The 19628-nt window shown below is 49.4% G+C and overlaps 2 protein-coding genes across 5 annotated transcripts; one reads left to right on the top strand and one right to left on the bottom strand.

Moving 5' to 3' along the window:
* Positions 1 to 317: 317 nt before the first annotated feature.
* Positions 318 to 14998, top strand: ttc3 (tetratricopeptide repeat domain 3). Of its 4 annotated transcripts, XM_086130690.1 has the most exons (45): positions 318 to 416; positions 488 to 552; positions 1927 to 2015; positions 2097 to 2142; positions 2271 to 2424; positions 2991 to 3072; positions 3311 to 3364; positions 3535 to 3667; positions 3798 to 3883; positions 4202 to 4296; positions 4366 to 4428; positions 5687 to 5741; positions 5909 to 6083; positions 6156 to 6216; positions 6347 to 6461; positions 6570 to 6591; positions 6998 to 7071; positions 7170 to 7334; positions 7424 to 7504; positions 7980 to 8089; positions 8170 to 8296; positions 8389 to 8508; positions 8575 to 8673; positions 8762 to 8904; positions 8983 to 9122; positions 9283 to 9603; positions 9765 to 10034; positions 10139 to 10179; positions 10258 to 10311; positions 10450 to 10514; positions 10590 to 10745; positions 11273 to 11759; positions 11906 to 11974; positions 12047 to 12196; positions 12281 to 12420; positions 12573 to 12641; positions 12721 to 12817; positions 12934 to 13037; positions 13114 to 13216; positions 13400 to 13492; positions 13585 to 13760; positions 13960 to 14074; positions 14143 to 14229; positions 14488 to 14580; positions 14684 to 14998. In XM_086130690.1, the coding sequence occupies exons 3-45, from the start codon at positions 1929 to 1931 to the stop codon at positions 14789 to 14791; spliced, it is 5085 nt and encodes a 1694-aa protein (XP_085986816.1). In that variant the 5' UTR covers positions 318 to 416; positions 488 to 552; positions 1927 to 1928; the 3' UTR covers positions 14792 to 14998. The 4 variants fall into 4 exon arrangements, with proteins under 4 accessions (XP_085986816.1, XP_085986818.1, XP_085986817.1 ...); XM_086130692.1 differs by having other exon boundaries at positions 318 to 552; positions 5909 to 6074; XM_086130691.1 differs by having other exon boundaries at positions 318 to 552; positions 7001 to 7071.
* A 19-nt stretch (positions 14999 to 15017) lies between these two features.
* On the bottom strand, positions 15018 to 19155 carry LOC147194192 (uncharacterized). The gene is made up of 2 exons (XM_086130711.1): positions 18671 to 19155; positions 15018 to 17979 (listed from the first exon to the last, which is right to left on the bottom strand). The coding sequence occupies exons 1-2, from the start codon at positions 18905 to 18907 to the stop codon at positions 16069 to 16071; spliced, it is 2148 nt and encodes a 715-aa protein (XP_085986837.1). The 5' UTR covers positions 18908 to 19155; the 3' UTR covers positions 15018 to 16068.
* Between the last annotated feature and the right edge of the window lie 473 nt (positions 19156 to 19628).

Here is a 19628-nt window from a genome sequence, read left to right as displayed (position 1 = left end):
TTTTTAATCGCATATGAATTTGAAATGTTCCCCTGGCCAACGTGCTTATTAATATTGAGAAAATTGAATAACAGGAACAATGAATCCCTTTTTATCAGCGTTTATCTGTGATGTAGTGTAGCATATGTGATCGCTTCGTGTGTTGTTTTGAGGATGTCAACGTGTAAAGGAGAAAATGAAGACAAAATACATCTCAAATAAGTATTATTCTGTACTTTTTAAGACCGCTTTTGTCAAGAATATAAAATGACATGACATTTTACTCGGTTCCGTAAAAAAAAGGGGACCGCTCTGCTCTAATTGACTGATCGATACCCCGTCAGGTTCACTTTGAAATTGAACCCAAGCGCGCCGCGTGTGACTTGTGGGCGTTCCTTGGCACAAGTCGTAAATTTGTCTCACGGAGGAGGGCGAAGGTGTGTTTTATTTTTTGAAAACTTTTTAAACGTGTTCTGTTTATTTCCCGGTGAATTTTTCGTTCTCCCAGAAGCAGACCGGCAGCCCCTGCTTTGGTTGTTTTGGGGTCTGGGCAGATCGTCGACGACCGAAGTGGTAAGAAAGACGCGAGAGCGATTGAGTCAAACTGTGCGAGCTTGATTTTCTTGCCCGGGTTTTGTACGACAACGTACCAGAACCCAAAAAAAAAAAAAAACCACACCGATTTCAGGTGCTTCTCTTGTGTTTTCGAGCGAGGCATTAGCCGCCTACAACACGTACAGGCTGTGGAGTTAGCTCAGTTTGGGTGTTAAATGCCAAAGCTAACGCCTCCTAGCTAAACTGCCACATTTCCTAGTTTTCCCGACAATGCAGGCGAACACGTCATTTGGTTATTTGCGTCTTGTATCGACGCGCTTTTCAATCCGAGATGGGCGTGAGATCGATACTTTCAGTTTTGTTTCATCGGAAGTCGAGAGACGATTGGCCTTTCATAATAGATACTGTAATCTCGAGTCAACATTAGCCGCATTAGTTCCATTCAACTCTGTCATCACGTATGTTACAAGTAGAACAAGAAGTGCATGAACAGGAGTAAATACAGTAATTCGCCTGTAGTACTGGCCCCCCAAAAATCTGCATTTCGTAAAGGTGAGACGCAAATACACTGTCATTTTCAGTCCTTTTCAGTAAAAGGGGAATATTGGAATAGAAACTGAAAGTCAAAAACTTAGTTGATATGCCTTTAAAACGCGGTTAATTGAACAACTTTTCAGATTTGCTAAATGTGGATTATTATTATTATTTTAAATCTTAACACGGTAGACACTTTCTTTTTAAATCGTAACAAAAAACAATTAGGCTTCCTTCCACGGTCATCAGCAGGTTTGAAGCAGTCTAAGGAAAATTTATACAAGTAAAATGGCTTCCTATGGTTTTCTACAGGGGCTAACATTTTCAAAATAACTGAAAATGTTACATTTCAATTGAACACAGTTTAAAGATGATCTTTTATCCGCCATAACATTTAAAACAAACAGAAGAAAGCTTCTGCCGATATTCGTCAAAATGGCAAATATTAGCGCCAGTCATCGGCCAGGCCGATAATTTCTCCATCGTTGGGTTTGATAACACAGATGACACGGCAGTCACAAAATAACACACAGGCATTAGAATGGACAGTTCTACCTGGAAAGGAATGGCTAGTACTGATTAATAACTCATAGTCTCAAAAGCATGGGGGGGAGCCCAAATTCCTTCTCTTACAGAGACAAACGTACCACCTGATCCTGAATTTTTTTACTTTTTTAACGCAAGCATAGTTTCTGTAATTCATATTTGTTGTATTACAGGTAAATACTCAAAGGCATGACATTTATTATTCATGCTCAAGTTGCTCACTGTACACAGTCGAAACTTTGACTTTTGTTCAGTTGCACTGTACATTAGTTTTTCCTAAATGCCTTAAACCCGACCACGATGTTGTTACAGGTATGGCGGCCATTTCTGACTCGGATTCCGAGTACACGGACTGCGTTGGTGACTGGGTCAAAAACGGCACATTTTTTGAGTTTGAAACGGTGCGTTGACGAGCATCGGGTCAATGTGTTTATTTGTTTGTTGAGACTAATCCCTCTTATTGTTTCCTCAATTCTTTTTAGTTGCCAAAATTGCATTCCAATCATCTTCCCATCTCCATCAATAAAGGTAAATCTGAAAAAGAGCAAACATATCACAGCTGTGGATTTTGTCTTGTCCGTGCAGCGTGACATACTCAACAGTTGGTCGTGAGGCGGCTGGGACGATATGTATTGTGCGTGTGTGTGTCTTCTTAGACTTTGACTCCTGGCTCAAAATCCCAGTCAATGTCAAAAAAGAGGCGGATATTCAGATGAGACTTTCCCTCTTTTGGATGCCCATCCTGCTGAATGTTGATGCCATGAGCGTCTCCTTCCACTGGGCTATGCACATCGGCCTACTCAACGCACAGTAAGTCAGTTGATGACGAGCTTTCTTCATGGCCAGCTCTTGACGTGAAAATAAAACGTCCACATTGAACACAATTTTATTTTTAAACAAAACATAAAACATTTGGTACATTAAGAAAGGTGCAGCAAGTTAAGTCTAAATATATACAGTACATGTACATATTCTTCTTCTAATTTAATTCTTTTCTAGCAAGTCATAAAGTCCCGTTGAGCTATTTGCAGAACACACTCGCGGGTGACTCATGTTGACCTTGGGGCTAACTACTAGACGCCGGGGGCACCTGCACACATTTAAGATAAGATAAGGTAATCTTTATTTGTCTCACCGCGGAGAAATTCCCAATTTACAGCAGCAAAACTGTGAAATGGACAAAGTAGAAGACAAAAAGTATATAAATAAATATACAATGTAAATATAGGCATATTAAAAATGGGTGAGTGGGGTTTAGGAATCATTATTATTATTATTTTTGAATTTTGTAAAATAGTACCGTGCCAAGGTGCCCGTGTAACTGTGTGTGTCTGTATGTGTGTGTGTGTGCGCGTGTGTGTTTCTCCCTCGTGAAGTGACCCTACCTTTGTGAGTCTGGAGACTCTACGCAAGATCGAAACCATAGAGGCGATTCTGAGAGCTCTGGAGGCTGCAGCTGTAAGTCCAATCTTTTTGATGTCTCAGATGGCGTCCTGTTATTGAAATTTTATTTTCCTAAAAAAAAAAAAAAAAAATTCTATATCAGTCGGTCCCCTAGTTATGACTCTTACTCTGAATGTCGCGTTGACCTTCTTGAGCTGTGGACTGATTGTGTTGCATTGGCCAGGCCCTCGGAAAAGATAAGAATGGCGTCTCTCACAAGCGGGGATTTATCTTTTCCTTTCTTGTTTTTCAGTATTTACAGGACCAATTGCCTCGTCTCACCTCAATCCATAACAGCTTTTACGAGGTAAGTCTGAGGCCGCGCGTGCGTTGTTGCTACTCGATAACCCGGCGCATCTTCCGGCATCGCTGAACGTCCAAGTTCTTTGTCGATCGTTCCACTTGCGAGAGCTCCGCTGTTGCAGCAGAGCGTTTCTGAACGCTTCCGTGTGCGCTTGTGCTTGTGTGTGGACTCAGCAATCGCCGGAGGCTCTCAAAGACGCGGTGGAGTGGCTGGAGCAGTCGGGAAAGCCCGACATGCGCTCCCGTGTCCAGGCCCTGGCCCACCAGCCCCTTCGCCACTCCGCTTTGGGCTTCATCTTCCACCAATGTAAGCCGGCTACACTAAACGCTATTCGGTCTCTCCGTCGGTGTCAAAATCTCTCGTCTTTCGATATATAGCCCGATCGCCGTATTTCCATTGTCCAGTTTCAACAAACGCGCTCTTTGTCTCTTTTCAGACATGTTTTACATTCATATGATGGGGATGAGCGTGCGTGAGACGATGATGGAGTTGCACCCGAAGCCCCATGAGGACGCTCAAGCGGTAAGACTTGATGGCAGGTTGCAGATGCAGAGAATTACGCCCGCGTGTGGTTTCCTTCACCTTTGGAGCGCGGGGAATCAACATTTGCTCTGCAGTCAGGATTGTTCTCGGCGGATCCAGCACTTTTTCTGCAGATTCCTGAGAGGAAGACTTCATTTCATTTCAAATTTTTATTTTAGTTTATTAGTTTGTTTGTTTTTTTCTCGCCTGCGCTTAGTTCAATTTCACCGTTTTGCCCAAATGTTTCGTGTTCAATTCCAGTGAGTTGACTTTCCGATGCTTTACCAGCGCACCTATTGTGACGTGCTTTTCATCCAGGCAAGTGAATACCACAAGAAAGTCGGGAACGACCTCTTTCAGGAGGAGAAATACCAAGGAGCTGCATTTGAATATACTATAGCCGTCAGATTCAAGTATGTTTTCTCAGCCTCCTTCCGCCCACACAAGGCTGTGTGACTCTAAATACTCCCCCGCCCCCACAGCCCTGAAAATCACATCGCCTTCAGCAATCGGGCACTTTGTCACACCCGCCGTCAGAACTACCTGTAAGTACACATCTCATCCTTCTCCTCTCAACATTGGGGTGAAAGTGCAGACATTTTGCTCCGGCAATTGGTGTTGAATTTCACACTGGCACAAATTCCACTCGGCGCGAGCGCAGTCGTTTCCGTATGCGGTCTTTCCAGCGAGTTGCCTCTTCGTTCGGTCGTCCCGAGCTCGGTGCGGAAGTTGCGTTTCAGACCCGGCGGGGACAGGCAAAGCCATATAGCTGGGGCGCAACCCTTGTTTCGCCTGTCTGTGAAATTTGTAACGAACGAGTAGCGAGAACACGGCAGCAGACCGCACACGATCTAAGCCACAGGTGTCAAAGTCAAGGCCCGGGGGCCACATCTGGCCCGCCACCTCATTGTATGTTGCCCCGCGAAAGCAAATCAAGCATGCCAAGTTCCATGACGCTTGCTGAAGTCCATTTTCCGAACCGCTTGATCCTCACTAGGGTCGCGGGGGGTGCCGGAGCCTATCCCAGCCGTCTTCGGGCAGTAGGCGGGGGACACCCTGAATCGGTTGCCAGCCAATCGCAGGGCACACAGAGACGAACAACCATCCACGCTCACATTCACACCTAGGGACAATTCTAGAGCGTTCAATCAGCCTGCCATGCATGTTTTTGGAATGTGGGAGGAAACCGGAGTACCCGGAGAAAACCCACGCAGGCCCGGGGAGAACATGCAAACTCCACACAGGGAGGCCGGAGCTGGAATCGAACCCGGTACCTCTGCACTGTGAAGTCGACGTGCTAACCACTGGACTACCGGGCCGCCCTGCTTGCTGAAGTCTGAACCAAAATTTCAAATTGCAATATGTAATCCGCAATAAAACTCGATATTCTTGATTTCTGTTTGTAAAAGGAGTTATTCATCAATTTGTTTTGCGCCGTGCGTGCAATATGCGGAGGTGATGAAACAGTTATATGGTTTCCCAAAATTCGTAACGGCCCTCCAAGGCAAACCGTAACTCCAATGTGGCCGGCGACAAAAATGAGTTTGACACCCCTGATCGAAGCGGCAAAAATCTTGGCCCCACTTGAATGTCACCAAACTGCCAAAGATGGCCACCAAAATGTCTGCGGACACGTTCTCTTGTGTCGTTGAAATGTTCTATAAAGCACTTTGTTACAGCTGCCGCTCTGGTTATTCTTCAACATTTATCATCGCGGAAGTAAAGCGGGTGGACCTTAAAATGTGACCCCCTAACCTATCGTTATTTGATGATGATGTTTTTTTATTTTTTTTTTAAATACAGAGACGCTGCTGTGGATGCAAAGCGGGCCACTCTGATAGAACCATCCTACACCAAGGTCCGTTTGTCCTCCCCCAGTATGCTTCATGCATGGGGTTTTGCAACTTGTTTTCATCTCCTAGCCCTGCAATGAATCTCACCCTCGACAGTGGCAGACCTACGGCCGTGTCATGTTGCACACCTTGTCTTGCGCGCGACTGACATGCTCCGCGCTTCGATTCCCAGGGCCACTATCGCTACTGCGAGGCTTTGTTCCTGTTGGGTGAAGTCCAGTGGGCCGTGAGCGCCAACAAAGAGGCGCGGTTTCTGTGCGCCAAAGACCGGGCGGGAATCAAAGACCTGGAGCAGCAAAATCTGAAGTTTGTGAGCAAAAACTCAAAAGGCGGCAAAGGCAAGAAAGGTGCACTTGTCTGACGGAGTGATTATTTACAAGCGCGTCTTCCCAAACTCATCCTTTCGTTTCGCCTTTCAGCGGGACCCTGCAAGAGAAAAACAAGAGCAGCTGAAACCATTAAGGAAACTCAAAATTCAATGTAAGAGCATGTTGACCTAAACTAGAGATTATTAGTTTCATTTTTTTTTTTTAAATAAATGTGTGCATAGTTATAAAAACATGTGACCATGGCGAGGCACTTTTACTCGCCCTTTTTTTTCCCCTTCCAGTAAACCGGAGGACACGAACAATTCGACTGTTGTCGAGACGCAGCGGACATCAAGAGAAAGTGACGGCAATGGCAGGAATAATAATAATCATATTAACGGTGATGATGTGGGCAAGGTATGTAAGCGGCGACTGACGCGCCCATTCAGTGCGCAAGGTTCTTTGTGACGCTAGTGTTGAGCCGTGCAGGGAAACTTACTGGGGATTTTCTTTCTCTTCTTGTAGGTGAACAAGCAGAACCGACCAGGTGCGTCTCAGTTTCGTCATTTGGAGTCAAGATTTCCTTTTGTTTTGTGTTTGTCTGTTTCTAGGGTCGGGACGCTCAAAACGTGTTCCGAAACGTCATCCCTCATTATTTTTCATGTGTCATAACATTTGTTGAATGATTTACTACCGTAATTTAATGAGCCATCCAACCGCACGACTTGGTCTGCACTCTGTCGGCCGTCACACCTCCTCCGGCTTTTTTGACAAAACCGGGGTCGCTCAATATTGCGACCGGCTGGCAGCGTTGGCCACGTTTGTAGCATCTTCTTGACCGGGTTTCATTCACGGCTAGTTGTACGGCTCCCTGTCATTCCTTTTTCAATCCATCTAAGCGGAGATCCGTCTTAAACGCGCACGCCTCCGATTGACTCACGTCGTGTCCGCAGAAGTCGAGGACAGGACGGCCGGCGCCAAAGAGTCGCCCAAAACTTCAAAGAAGAAATCCACGGCCAGAGAGGACGTAAGGAAGTTTGGTTGTCCTCCAGTGCGACTTGGAATCAAAAGTTCGGACCTGTCAGCGCAGTACTCGGCGCGTGCGTGTTTTTTGTCTCTGTTTAGAACTGGGACAGCTCCCCTGACCGAAGCCAATCCCCCCGAGGTTCTTTGAGTGACGTGTTGAAGACGGCCCATACTTCCCTGATCAAACAGTGCTATTACAACGCCGACACCTTCTTCAGACAGGCGGCAAGCCTGGCCAACTCCTTTACGTCGGACCAAAAGAAGGCACTTCTGCACCGCCGCTGACATTTAATTCTAGAATTCATTTGAGTCATTTGTAAAATGTGTTTTTTTTTTTTTTTGTAAATCACCAGATCATTGGGTTCTCTGCGCTGGATATGCAGCTGGTGCTTTACGGCCGCGTGTCCGCCCTGACGGAAATTGGCAAGCCTCAGGTGACGTACAACGCAGAGTCATCAGTAACAGTGGTGATCCCTGAATACGGCCCCCGGCCCCCTCCGCATTTTGCCCGGGCCCCACCTGGACAATGCCAGAGATGCATTCTCATCTTTTTTTTTTTTTTTCCCCCCCCAGTCTGACCACGTGATCGAGACTCGTACATGCATAGAACGTAACATTCGATTCCACCCTTCTGCAGTCTGTGCTCCATCTGACCCCCCCCCCCAAAAAAAAATAGAATCCTGGACACACCCCTGTCAAAGCGGAATGAGAGCGAGAAGATGAGGTCACAGAAAAAAATGGTTATTATTTATTGACGCTACAAGTATGTGTCAAACGTGAGGCTGATGACCTGAAGTGGATAATAATCGCATCCCTTGATGATCGTTCTGTAGTTCCTTTGCCAATGCGCATCTTCTTTTTACGCTTCCACACGTGTTCATTTTTTTTTTTTTGGTCTCTGCGCAACAGGAGTTTGCAGAAGCACGAAAACTCCTGGAGGAGATCAAATCATACAAGGAGAGGGGTTTTTGCTGTCTGGTTTCCTACGCCTGTGGGAGGATTTACCTGAAAGAGAAAAAGTACAGTCGCTGTTGGCGCAACGGGTTTACGTCGGTCTCGGCGTGGGGAGCCTTTCAACTCAAGTCGATGCTCCCGTTAGGTTTGCGGCGGCGCTGGAACAGTTTGAAGATTCCCTGCAGATGGTGAGGAATCGGATCACGCCGGGGAAACTCACCTGGCCGCAGACCACAGACATTGTTCGAGAGACCGATCTGGACCTTTTTCAAGTAAGATTACAGCAAAGTCTTGCTCCGGTGACATTTTGGAGGGATTCCGCCACTTCACGTCATCTTTTTTTTTTTTTTTTTTTCGTTTTTAGGAAATTCTGGAGGATTCCATATATACGTGCAACTTCCCTCCTCCACCCGATGGCACCTGTCGATATGAGGACTGCCTCGCCCCATCCAAAAATATCTACATCACCGACCCGGACTTTAAAGTAAGTCGACGTCAATACGAAGCCGTCGTTTTGGTGCGGGAATAAGTTCCGCCCCTCCACCCGCAGGGCTTTGTGGAGTTCAAGTGCAGCCAGAAGTGCCTGATTGAATACCACAGCGCCTGCTGGAAAGCCTTCAAGCCGCCGTCCTTTGACAAGTGCGAAAAGGTAACATCCCGTCACCTTTTTGGCCCCGGAGGACATTTTCCCTGAAGGTATCTACTTTCTTTTTTTTTTTTTTGTGCGCGGCGCGTAGCCGTGTCCGACTCCCGACTGCTCGGGTCTCATCGATTCCATTAAAGTTATTGACGCAACGGGTCTGATAAAACACGTGCAGGCCGCCAACGCGAGGGCGGAGAGCCCGAGGAAAGTCAAAGTCAACCAGAAGCCTCCTACGTGGTGAGGATTCGGCTGTCATCAAGTCACCTGTGACGTTGAATGCAAAAGAAGAACGCAAAGCTTCCGTTTGCATGCCAGGGTGAAGAAATTGAAGGAGAAGAACCACGGGAAAAAAGAGGAGAATAGCAAGACTAAGCAGACCTCGGAAAACAAGGCCAGCGTCAGTGATCAGCTTCCGCTTCCCAAAACCGTCACCGCGGCGCAGACACAACAGAAGGGTACCATCACGCACCGCCCGCTCGCATCGCAGCCTTGCTTTTTTTTTGTTTTCGTCGCCGCACCGCCGTGCAATCAACACTCGTCAATGCCGGGCCAAGAAAATGAAAATGCCAAGAGACTTTGAATCGCATCTCATAAAACCGGTTTCTTCCTTTCCAGCCTGGTTGCTGTACCAAGATCGAGTCCTGGTGCAGGTCAGTCAGATGATGCAGCTGCTGCGCCAGGAAAAGGCTCTCGCCGCGTCGGACGTGAGCCGCTGCCTGAAGCCCTGGCTGGAGCTGGACTCGGCGCGGGGCAACCGGCTGGCCGCCAAGATGCTGGACTGGGAGCGGGAGCGCCTGCAGACGCTGGATCAGGCCGTGGAGCTGCTGCTCCAGAGGAAGAATCGCGTTTGGGCGCGCGCCTTCATCCAGCTGCTTTCAAACACTTTGAATATTAACGCCGACCTCGGCCGCTGGGCGGGACGGCTGGACGATGCAGGTCAGAACGCTTTGGTCACCAGATGATCTTTGATCACAGAAGCAAGCGTATTACATTAAAAAAAAAAAAAAAAAAAAGTGAAAGAAAATTGGGATTCAAAAGCTGTTTTTGACAAATGCCTTTTCTTTTCGCGTTCTTAAACTCGACTTCCTGTCTTGAAGATCTAAAGGCGGCCAAGTCGTTCGTTGAGCGCAATGCAGACCATCTGGATGAACTGGACCTAAGCCCGCTGTTGACCTTTGCCCCTTTGAAAGAGATTATTTCTGACCACGACCCCCCTGGCGCCGACTTGACTTCAAGCAACTTGACTAAATATGTCAAACGGGCTCCGCCGCACCAAATGAGACTTTTTATCTGGACTCTCGAGGAGCATAAAGATGTTAACATCTCGTTAAATAATTTACTTGATGAATATTTTGTTAATATGATTGGTACGTATTTCCACCTCATGTTTCTTGAGATTTTCTTTTTTTTCCTTTTGCCCAATCATCATCATCATCATGTGATCTGTTGTTTTTGTTTTTCTCCCCCTCAGACGGACACTGTTCTGTTCTAAAGAAATCCGGTAATCAAAATGTAAGCAACGCGGGAGCCGTTCCTTTTCGTGACGAAACAGTTTTTGCCGTGTCAAGTAACACGCTTTGGCTCTTTCAGAGTTTTCCCGCGAGCGGTAAGAGCCGAGGACGAAGAAAAAAAAAAGAGCCGCAGGTGAGTCCTTTAGTCTTGTGTGTGTGGTTGGGAAGATTTTTCAAACTCCTCGGCGTCTGCATCGTGACTGGCGAGTTCCAGTATTGGCCGTCACATGAAGCAAGGCGTCGTCGGGTCATTTGATCTGATCTTCTTTAGGTTCTTCCATTTTTTTGCGGGTGGGAAAATGACGCGGCGGATGAGTGGGACCAAGAAGATCCGATGTAAGTGGCATGGCGCCGTCCGGACGGGGGTGGCGGAATCGCTTCCCTAACATAGCCCGTTGTTTTCGTCCGCAGATATTTCCTTGACCCCAACGAGCCCTTTAGCGTTCCCCACCACCTTCGAGAGCCGATCGCCCAGTTTGAGGAACAGTATTACGGCACGGGACGCACGAGGGAGTCTCAACGGATTCTGGACAACAATCCGGATCTCACCGTGGAAAATTTGTATGAGTGAGTACAAGCCTCGGGTGGTCAACCGAGGTGGCAATGGTAGACCGACGTGATATTCCGCCCCACCCATTTTTCAAAATTCATCTTGAAATTTCTTTGGCGAGTCATGGCAAGCGTGTATCAGAGTTGTGCAAGTAGCGAAAATCCGTGACTAATTGAGGTCAGGGATGCACCGATCACAATTTTCCGGCCAATCGCCCATCCTTAAAAAGCCAGACCCGCCGAGTCCGACTTTTGCGGACCCCGATTCTATTTATTTATCCCTCACAAGCAGCGTACACTGTCAATTTTCAATTTTGCTTTATTGCAAAGCATTGACCGATACGTGTGAACCGGTTACAAACGAAGTACCTACAGTAGTTCTCTCCAATCAAAACGAAACGCCAATTGGCGGACTTTTTCAGACCTCTGAGGAGGCGGACAGGAGCGATGGCCAAGATGGGTTTTGCGAAACCGCGAATATGTGCCGGTTCACCGTACGAGCACTTCAAAGCCCAACTCATAAGGCCCCCTTTCCCCCCTTGTAGCTATTTTGCGCAGGTTCTGGAAGAACACGGCCCCCTGCCGGCCGACGACCCGCTGCTGCGAGGCGAGATCCAAAACTTCCCGCCCGTGGCTCAGGCCAAGATCCAACAGGCGGGCGGCTTGGAGCGCTTCCTGCTGCAACGCCTTCGCTTCAGCGACATCGGCGGCCGCGTGGGTCTGGCCAAGTGGGATGCGGCCCTGCGGCCGGCCGCCCGCTTGGACCGCCCGCGGCCTCCGCACGTATTTTCATCCGGCTCAAATCTTCGTAACGCCGAGCCTTACGTAACTTTCGATATGGATGAACTCCTCCCACCGATCGGCCAAGGCCCTGTCAATAACCCGGGCCGCGGCAAGCTTTCGCCCAACCCCTTTCCATCCCTTGATCTTTCTGCTGGCCAGGTGGACGAGGCCTGCGAAACGTATTCCGATACAAGTGATTTAAGTTTAACACCGACCGAAGCCGTTTTGAAGAAACACGCAGAAGTGCAGGTAAGATGCCGGCATTCTCCTGGATGAACTTGGGCAATGTTGTCGTACCGGAATTGCTACCAATCGACCAATGAATCATATTGAGTGGACTACGGAAGCACGTAACACACACAACACGCTGCGCTTTGTTTTCCGCCCTCCCTCAGACATATCGAGCAGTCAAGGACTGCGTTGCGGTGAACACGGAACCTTTGCAGCCTTACGAGAGCCTCCAGGTCGGTTCTTGTGTACGAGTTACTCTCCAGATGCTGTACTGCACGTTTGTTTAACGAGCAATCGTCTTCCAGGGTGATATCAACAAAAAGGTCAAGCGGATTCAAGAAATGGGGGAGCAGATAAGTAAAATGGCCCACGACCGCGAGTTGGTGGATCAGAAGCACCAGATGAATTTGGAGTCCTTGGAGGAAGACATCCAGGAGATCAGTACAAACATAAAAGTCAGCTCCAGAACGCAATGTGGAACCGGCAGATCTGGCTCATGTCTCAAATACCGCCACGTTGTCCCCCCCCCCCCCATCAAGATTACGGACAAAGAGATGAGCCTGTTCCAGCAGAAGCTTGAGGAGGAGGTGAAGAGGGACCAGAAGGAGAAGAAAGCCAACCAGGAGGTGCTGAAGGCCCTCAAGATTGAGACGGAAAAGCTGGTGGAGGAAGGGGCGAGGTTCGTATGCAAATCCACGCAAACCTGTTGCAGCTGCGGCCTCCCATCTCAACCTGGGGTGTCCAAACAATGGCTGGAGGGCCGCAAAATGCCCCCGGGCCATAGTTTGGACTTCCATGATCTAAACGGCGTTCCTCTTTGATCACATGCAGTTTCAGCAAACAAATTCGAGCAAACAAGGCCACCTATGACGAGAAGTTGAACAGGTTCTTGGATCTAAGGTACGTCTCGTTCAAGCGCCATACGCCGATGAGAAGACTTGAATGGGATGCTAATAAGAAAAAAAATTCCATCTTCAAGCAATCAGTCAGCGGCCGAGAAGATGAGTCTGGAGGATGAGATCAAGCGCTGCAGAAACTCCATCGCCGCAGCGCACAGAAGGTGCCGCAGCGCCCAAGTAAGCCGTTTTGAACTCCTTTGTAACTTTGCGCAGTTGACAGCACGAGCCGGCAACCTTTAATCTTTGGAGTCGAGAAAGAAAACAAAAAGTCATCCTGATTTTTGCTCCACCAGTTGTCCATGTTGGAGAGCAGTCGCGATCAGCGCCTGTACGGCCTCCGCGCTCGGTTGGCTGACGCCAAGACTCTGCAGCTCAAGCTGGACAAATACGTGCAACAGTAAGGAAGGAGCGCAGCAAAGACTTGAAATATATGACGAGGGCTGTTTTAGGGTTGGCCTTGATTTAACTTGAAGTGGTTCCGGACACTTCACTGGCAGATATCCCCCCCTGGAAGCCAGCAGACAAAACATGGGAGGCAAAGTCCAAGAGCTGGAGCAGAAAATTGCTGCTTTGGAGGTATGCGAATGGCTCAAATGCTCAACGTAACCACCGGATTTTGCTGTTCCGTACAAACGGCAGCCGTGTGCCATTTTCTGCTTTTTGCATGTAGCGTACGAAGCCCCGTTACATTCCCCAAGAAGTCACAAATCCAAGATACGAGAGAACTCGCTCGTCACTGACACTTAAATGTACCCTCAGATACAGTACAAGGAGCAGGTGGAGCAAGTCAAACGTGGCCGAGAGGTCAAAGAGCTGCTTGGGAGTCACCAGCCCGATCTTCAAGTTTCTCTGGTAAGACGACGAATGAGAAAGTTTGATGAGCATTTGAGGATTTGCAGCTTGGAAATGGTCTTGACTCTGCCCTCTTCTGTAAAACGTTGCAGCCGTCTTGCGATGTGGCCGCGTTGAGCGTTGTGCTCCCGCCTCCGCCGCAGTCGACCGGAGCTGCCGCGCAGGCCGCGGCGACTCGGAACGTGGCCGGACCCGCGCAGGCTGCCGGAAACACCGTGCTCGACAAGGCCGTGGAGAGCCTCGGCACCATCTTCCCCGAATACACCAGGTGAAAACAAAATGGTCGCCAGAATAAATGGTATGATGCTAATTGGGGAAGATAACAAATTGATTTTCGCTCTGATCTCGGCTCCACTGTAGCTACCGTTTAAAATACGAACATCGGCAGTAACATTTTCCATTGTCGTTTTGCGTATGAATGAAATCACACCGGTCGGCCTAACTTTTTTTTTTTTTTCTCCCCCAAGGTCGGACTTGATGAAGTTTTTTAAGGATCTGCGGTCGTCCAATGGTGGCAGTCTGAGCAACATGAGCTTGCAGGACGTGGTCAGTGCAGTGAGCCAGCTGATCCTGGACCAGAAGGTCGAGCATTTCAAAGTCAAGCTTGGTGCCTTGATTTCATCACATTGACAATAGTCGTGTCCTCTCAGGAGGCGATCGCGGCCGCACCACCTCCGGGAGAGCCCTCTTCCATCTGGCAAAAGTCACGGGACCAAACGCCGCTCGGCGCCAACGCGGTAAGCTCAAATATTTCACGTGGGAATGACTCAAGTTTGCCTCGACGTGTTATGGTGCTGTATTTTTTTTAAATTTTTGTTTCACTGTACAGTCCGCTTCAATTATATTTCACTGTTGAGTACAATCCGTTGGTATTTGACTGCTGCACTGCGCTGGACGTTTGCATTTGTCGTTTACTGCTGCCGACAAAAATATTGAATAAGTTTGAGGAGCTCCTTTGGTTTGCATCTCATATGTGTGTGTGTGTGTGATTGCAGCTGAACTTGGAGGACCCTTGTGCCATCTGTCATGAAGAAATGAGTCCACCCCACTGCTTGGTTTTGGAGTGCAGACACGCCTTCCATGAGAAAGTGAGTCAAGACTAAGCCGCATATTTTGTGTGAGCGTGGAGCGTAAAACACCATTTGAGGTCCGCGTATCGCTCTGAACACGCGTTGCGGTGTTTGTGTTCAGTGCATCGCATCGTGGCTGAAGGATAGTAACACGTGTCCCAACTGCCGGAAGGAAACCATGTTCAAAGACTTCCCTGTGCTACCCGGTAGGAGGCGCCAGGCCCCGTGATGTCCCCTCTTTATTTTAATTTGCCCTTTCGCCCTTTTTATGTAGATGTTCTTAGCTATGACTAATAAAAGTCAAGTTGATGTTTTCCTGGCAGTCATGACACTTCAAAGCCAGACTAATTGAGGGGGAGGCCAACTGTTTTTCCCATGGCCTTAAAAACACCCATCACAAAATCACTGCAAATAAATAAACAAACGCTTGAAAGTGTTTGATAAGTTTATCCCAATCAACTGTGCCGACGCTTGTGGGGGGCCGGCGGGATGCTCGATACTCTTTTTGAGCTGTCCGCCTACGGTGGTGCTGAGAAGCTCCTGTCGGTGCTTTTCATTGTTTGCCTTTGTTGGGACTGTCGCCACTACCAACATGGCCGCCACGGAGGCACCACCGTGGGCCTGCGTCAGTCACAACTTGTCGCTCATCTCCATTGGTTGCACCACAGCGCCGTCTACTGGCGCTATGGCCAATTTCGTAACTCGGAGAGGTTCACAGCTACTGTCCGAGAGGTGAAGGGAAATGGACTCTGAACAGTGTTTTTTGTCCATTTGGAGCCATGTCCATTAAATCGAGGTTATCGACAGGACAGGAGAAGCTTGGTCATACTGCTTGTTTCCTTAGAAGTACACGACAGCAATTGCAGATAGTAAAACATCTGTCCAGTTTTTACTCCCTCGTCCTTGTCCGCACAAGTGAAACCAAAATGAATCCACGGCGGAGATTTGAATTTGAAGCCAGTGTCAATTCAAATTGCCGTCACTCAAATGCCCTGCTCGCTCGTGTGAGTGGTTTGACTGCGTCCGTGGGAGCGGGTAAACGCGCGCGCGCGCACGCACACGGAGCCCATGTGAAGTGAATTGCGAAACCGAAAAACCGCAGCCCATACAAGTCCCATCCCCAACAGACGTGGGCATAAGAGAACATCAATAAATATTATCAACGATACGATCGGAAAAAAGTACATGATACATGTGTTGACAGTGCTACCTCGACTTACAAGCTGAAATCATTCCGCGGCCAAGCACTCGATTCGATGCGTCCGTCAAATCCATTTTCCCCATTTGAATAAATGGTCACGCTCGCAACGCAGAGCAAATACTAAAATGGAAGTCGCCCGTGATGCCTCGTCATCTCAAAACAAATGGGTGGGGTTTACTCGTAAGTAGACGCCACTGTGCATGACGGTCAGCGTGCATGAGAAAAGTATCCACACTATGTACACACATGCGCGCGGCGGCGGACTGTTGGGGAGCGACTCCTGAAAGACGGCGAGGAATGCGGGGTCACGTGGAGCGAGAGCACAGCTTGGCCACGGATGAGAAGAAGCTGAGGCCCTTGCTGACTTTGGGCTGTTCCCTGACGGCGGTAAGTTGGGTCAGGAGGTGCTTGAAGACGGCGTCGTCAAAAGACGCCTCGTCCAACGTCACGGCCTCCACCAGTTTGGTCGGCGAGCCGAAGTGGGCCAGGAGCTTCTTGACGACGGGCGTGATCACCTCGTCCAGGTTCTCCATGGTCTCGATGTTGTCCATGTGATGCGGGCTGATCTCCTCGACGGCCCTGCACGACAGATGATCCACAAGCAGCATCAGCGCGTCCATCTTCAGAGACTGCTTGCACTTCCGAGGCAGGCGCTGGCCCAGCTGCGTGGCCAGCGTGGAGGCCAGGAGGCGGGTCAGCTTCACGTTGAAGGACGCCGTGCGATCCCACCTGGGAGAAAGATTGCCGGACGGCCCCGGGGCCACCGTGAGCGCCGAGGCCCGTGTTTGGGGAGGCCGCGAGTCGGAAGCCGCGGAGACGCTCTTCTGGATTCTCCCTTCGTCTTTGGGAAGCGTCTTCTCGCTCACTCGCTGGCTCCTCGGTGGCTCTTCCCGGTCTTCGTCGGCGTTGAGGGCGGTGACGACCAGCTGGTTGATCTCGCTGACGGCGCCGGAGACTTCGTCGGCGTACGTCTCCTCGCCTTGCGGCTCCGTCTCCATCCAGAGGAGCAGCTGCTGCAGGAACCTCCAGGCCGCGTCCTCCGTCATGGCGTACAGGACCTCGGGGGAGAACTTCTGCCCGCCGTCCCAGTTCTTCTTCCCCCGCCGGCCCCACAGCACCGAGTCCATGAAAGGCGTGTTGGAGCGGCTGGAGGGCACCTCGTACACTTCGCTCTGACAGGACATGAGGTACTCGTACAGGTGAGAGGAGAGCTCTTGGGAGAAGCCCCGGAGCTTCTCGTCCATGTAGCGCTTGATTTTGGCCTCGCGGACGTCCGGCTCCATCTGGCTCAGGTCGTCGAACATCTTGGCCACCCGGTCCTGGATGGCCTCGAACTCAAACGCGGGATTCTGTGACGGCCTGACGTGTAAGGTGCTGGATCTGAAAGCGCCCCCCCCTTTGCTGTCTTTGGGGGACTTGGGGTAATCCGGCCGGAGGGACACCAGACAGGCCTCTTGGTTTTTGAAGGCGCGTTTGAGTCCTCCCAGCATGCGGGCAAACTGCAAGCGCGCAAACCTGAAGAAGCGGAACTTGCGCAGTATGTTGTGGCCGTCCGGGCTGGCCGTCTCGAGCGACTTGAAGAAGTTCTTGACTTTGTTGGAGATGAGCTTCAGGTTGAGATTGAAGCGCGTCAGGCGGCTTTCCGCGCGGTCCCCGGACCCGCGAAAGGGTTCCTGGATGATGCTTCTGGTGATGTCCAACGCAGTCAGCTGAGCGCTTTGCGTGAGCCCCGAGTCGAGGCTCTCGGTCACCATCACCAAGTGCTCAGAGTGTTGGCTCGCCGTCTCGACGTCGATCGGCTTTTCCTTGGGTTTTTCGCCCTGACTAGCGCGGGACCACTTGAGTAGGATCCCGCTCACGGCGTCCGTCATGTCGCCGGCCTTCAAGGCGGAGCGCCCGCACAGCACCACGCACGGCGTGCGGGCCCGAGCGAACACCTGCCTCAGATACTCCACGGCTTTGCGGAAGATGGAGGCCAGGTTGCCCACGCTGGACATGGTGCTGCGGATGAAGAGAACGGGGTCCGACGGCCACTCGGCGGCGCTCCGGGCCACGGACAAGGCCGACGTCACCCGGTGCTTCACCTCCGACTCCACCAGCGTGGTGAGCTCCCCCGCTCCCTCGTAATTCTGCGGCGGGAGGTCCAGGGCGGCCGCAAAGGTCTCAGTCAGGCACTCGCTCAGCTTCGGACTGCACCGGTCGATGGCATTGCTCACCTGCGGTGGTGGGGAGTAACCCAGTGCAAGTCGTTACGGTCAGTACATTTTTCAGGTGTCTCTTATTCGGGCCATTTTTTAGTCTTACTCCCTCCATTTGAAAACCCATCTGTACTTTCTACGCCTTTGTTTAGAAAGGCCCGCCCCCTTTTTCGACCTCCACAAATGAAGAAACGACACCCCAAAAAATAGAGAAAGAGGTCGTGTGAGTTTTTCCACCCATTGTGGTCATGTCATGGAGTACGCTTACTTTGTTACTGTATTCTAGGTAGAATTTTCAACTCTGGAACTGACACAACTTATTTGTGCTCTTGACGGGAACTGAGGACTGTTTTTATCAAACTTTTAGCTACTTTGAGCGGTCATCCTGGACATCTTTTTACTTTTGTACATGTCAGACTAAGCCATTTTCTTCATAGAAGTATATTTACTTGCACTTGAATACAGAGTTTAATTCCTTACTAAGTACTGGGGAGTTGACTAGTGTGACCAGTCTTTTATACGCAAGTATCTGTACTTTAACCTGACCCCACAACGTAAGCACTTTTGTCTTGTTATTCTAATTGTACAAATATTTTTGAACTATTGTGCTTTCCTATACTTCTACTTCAGCACGTTTTATTTACATGAGTACAGTATCTGTACTTGTACTCGAGTGCAGAGCGTGAGCAGTTTTTCCACTTGTACGGACCTGAGCCTGAGACGCTTGTCCTCGCAGGTGCTCGCTGATGGCGGGCTGCAGTTGCCGCACCACCTCGGAGGAGATCCTCTGGATCACGTCGCTGATGGTATCGGCCAAAACGGCCTTGGTCTCCGAATCCGGAGTTCCGGCCACCAGCAAAGCCCACTGGGCCGCGGAGATGAGATTGAAGCGGGACTTGACCAGCTCTAGAATGGCATCCACCTTGAGTAAACGATCCGGCTCCATCTCGGGGTCCCTTCGGTCGGCAGGAAAGTGACGTCACTTGTTTGGGTCCACTACATTTAGACTACGTAGAACCATATATACAAACTCACGCAAACACTAGTGGTTCCGTCAAATTGCCCCCCGGTGAAGTGTCGGCCTTGATCTTTGTACAAAAGGTGACGTCACTGGCGAACTCGCGACGTCTGGCTGTGGTCGCCCATGACCAGTGGTGACGTCACATCGTGTAAGACTTTACTTCCTGCGTTGTAGTCCTCTTGTTTCCTCAACTACTAATTTAGGATAAACATGTCACCTGTCTTATGAGTTTTGATCTACATCATACTTTTTAAAGTATTGTGTTACACGAAAGAAATACTCACGATAAACTTTTTCCAGCGGTTCTCAGGGTTTTTTTTGTCCCCCGCCCCCTCCAAGGACCCCTCTCTCGTCATCCTTACGGCAATTTACAGAACTCCCATGTGTACCACTAAATGCCAACAAAACAAGAAAGTTGCCCATTTAAGAGAAAAGTCACAAAGTTGCAATCAATTCATGTTTTTTTAGAGGAGGGGGCTTGTGCCCCTTGCAAGAAAATTGCTCTGTTTCTTGTAAAATTATGACAACATAAAGGGACTTATTTCGGGGATTAAATTGTAATATGAGTCCATTTTAACGTGAATTTCAAAAATACTAATTGGTTTTGTAGCCACTTAAGATGTGGATGTATGTATGGATATGTATG

Source organism: Hippocampus guttulatus, chromosome 15 (genome assembly GCF_054856545.1).
Source record: "Hippocampus guttulatus isolate MCC_2025c chromosome 15, RoL_Hgut_1.0, whole genome shotgun sequence".
Taxonomy (NCBI): Eukaryota; Metazoa; Chordata; class Actinopteri; order Syngnathiformes; family Syngnathidae; genus Hippocampus; species Hippocampus guttulatus.
The sequence above is the reverse complement of the archived record's forward strand: the minus strand, read 5'-3'. Positions and strand labels throughout refer to the sequence as shown.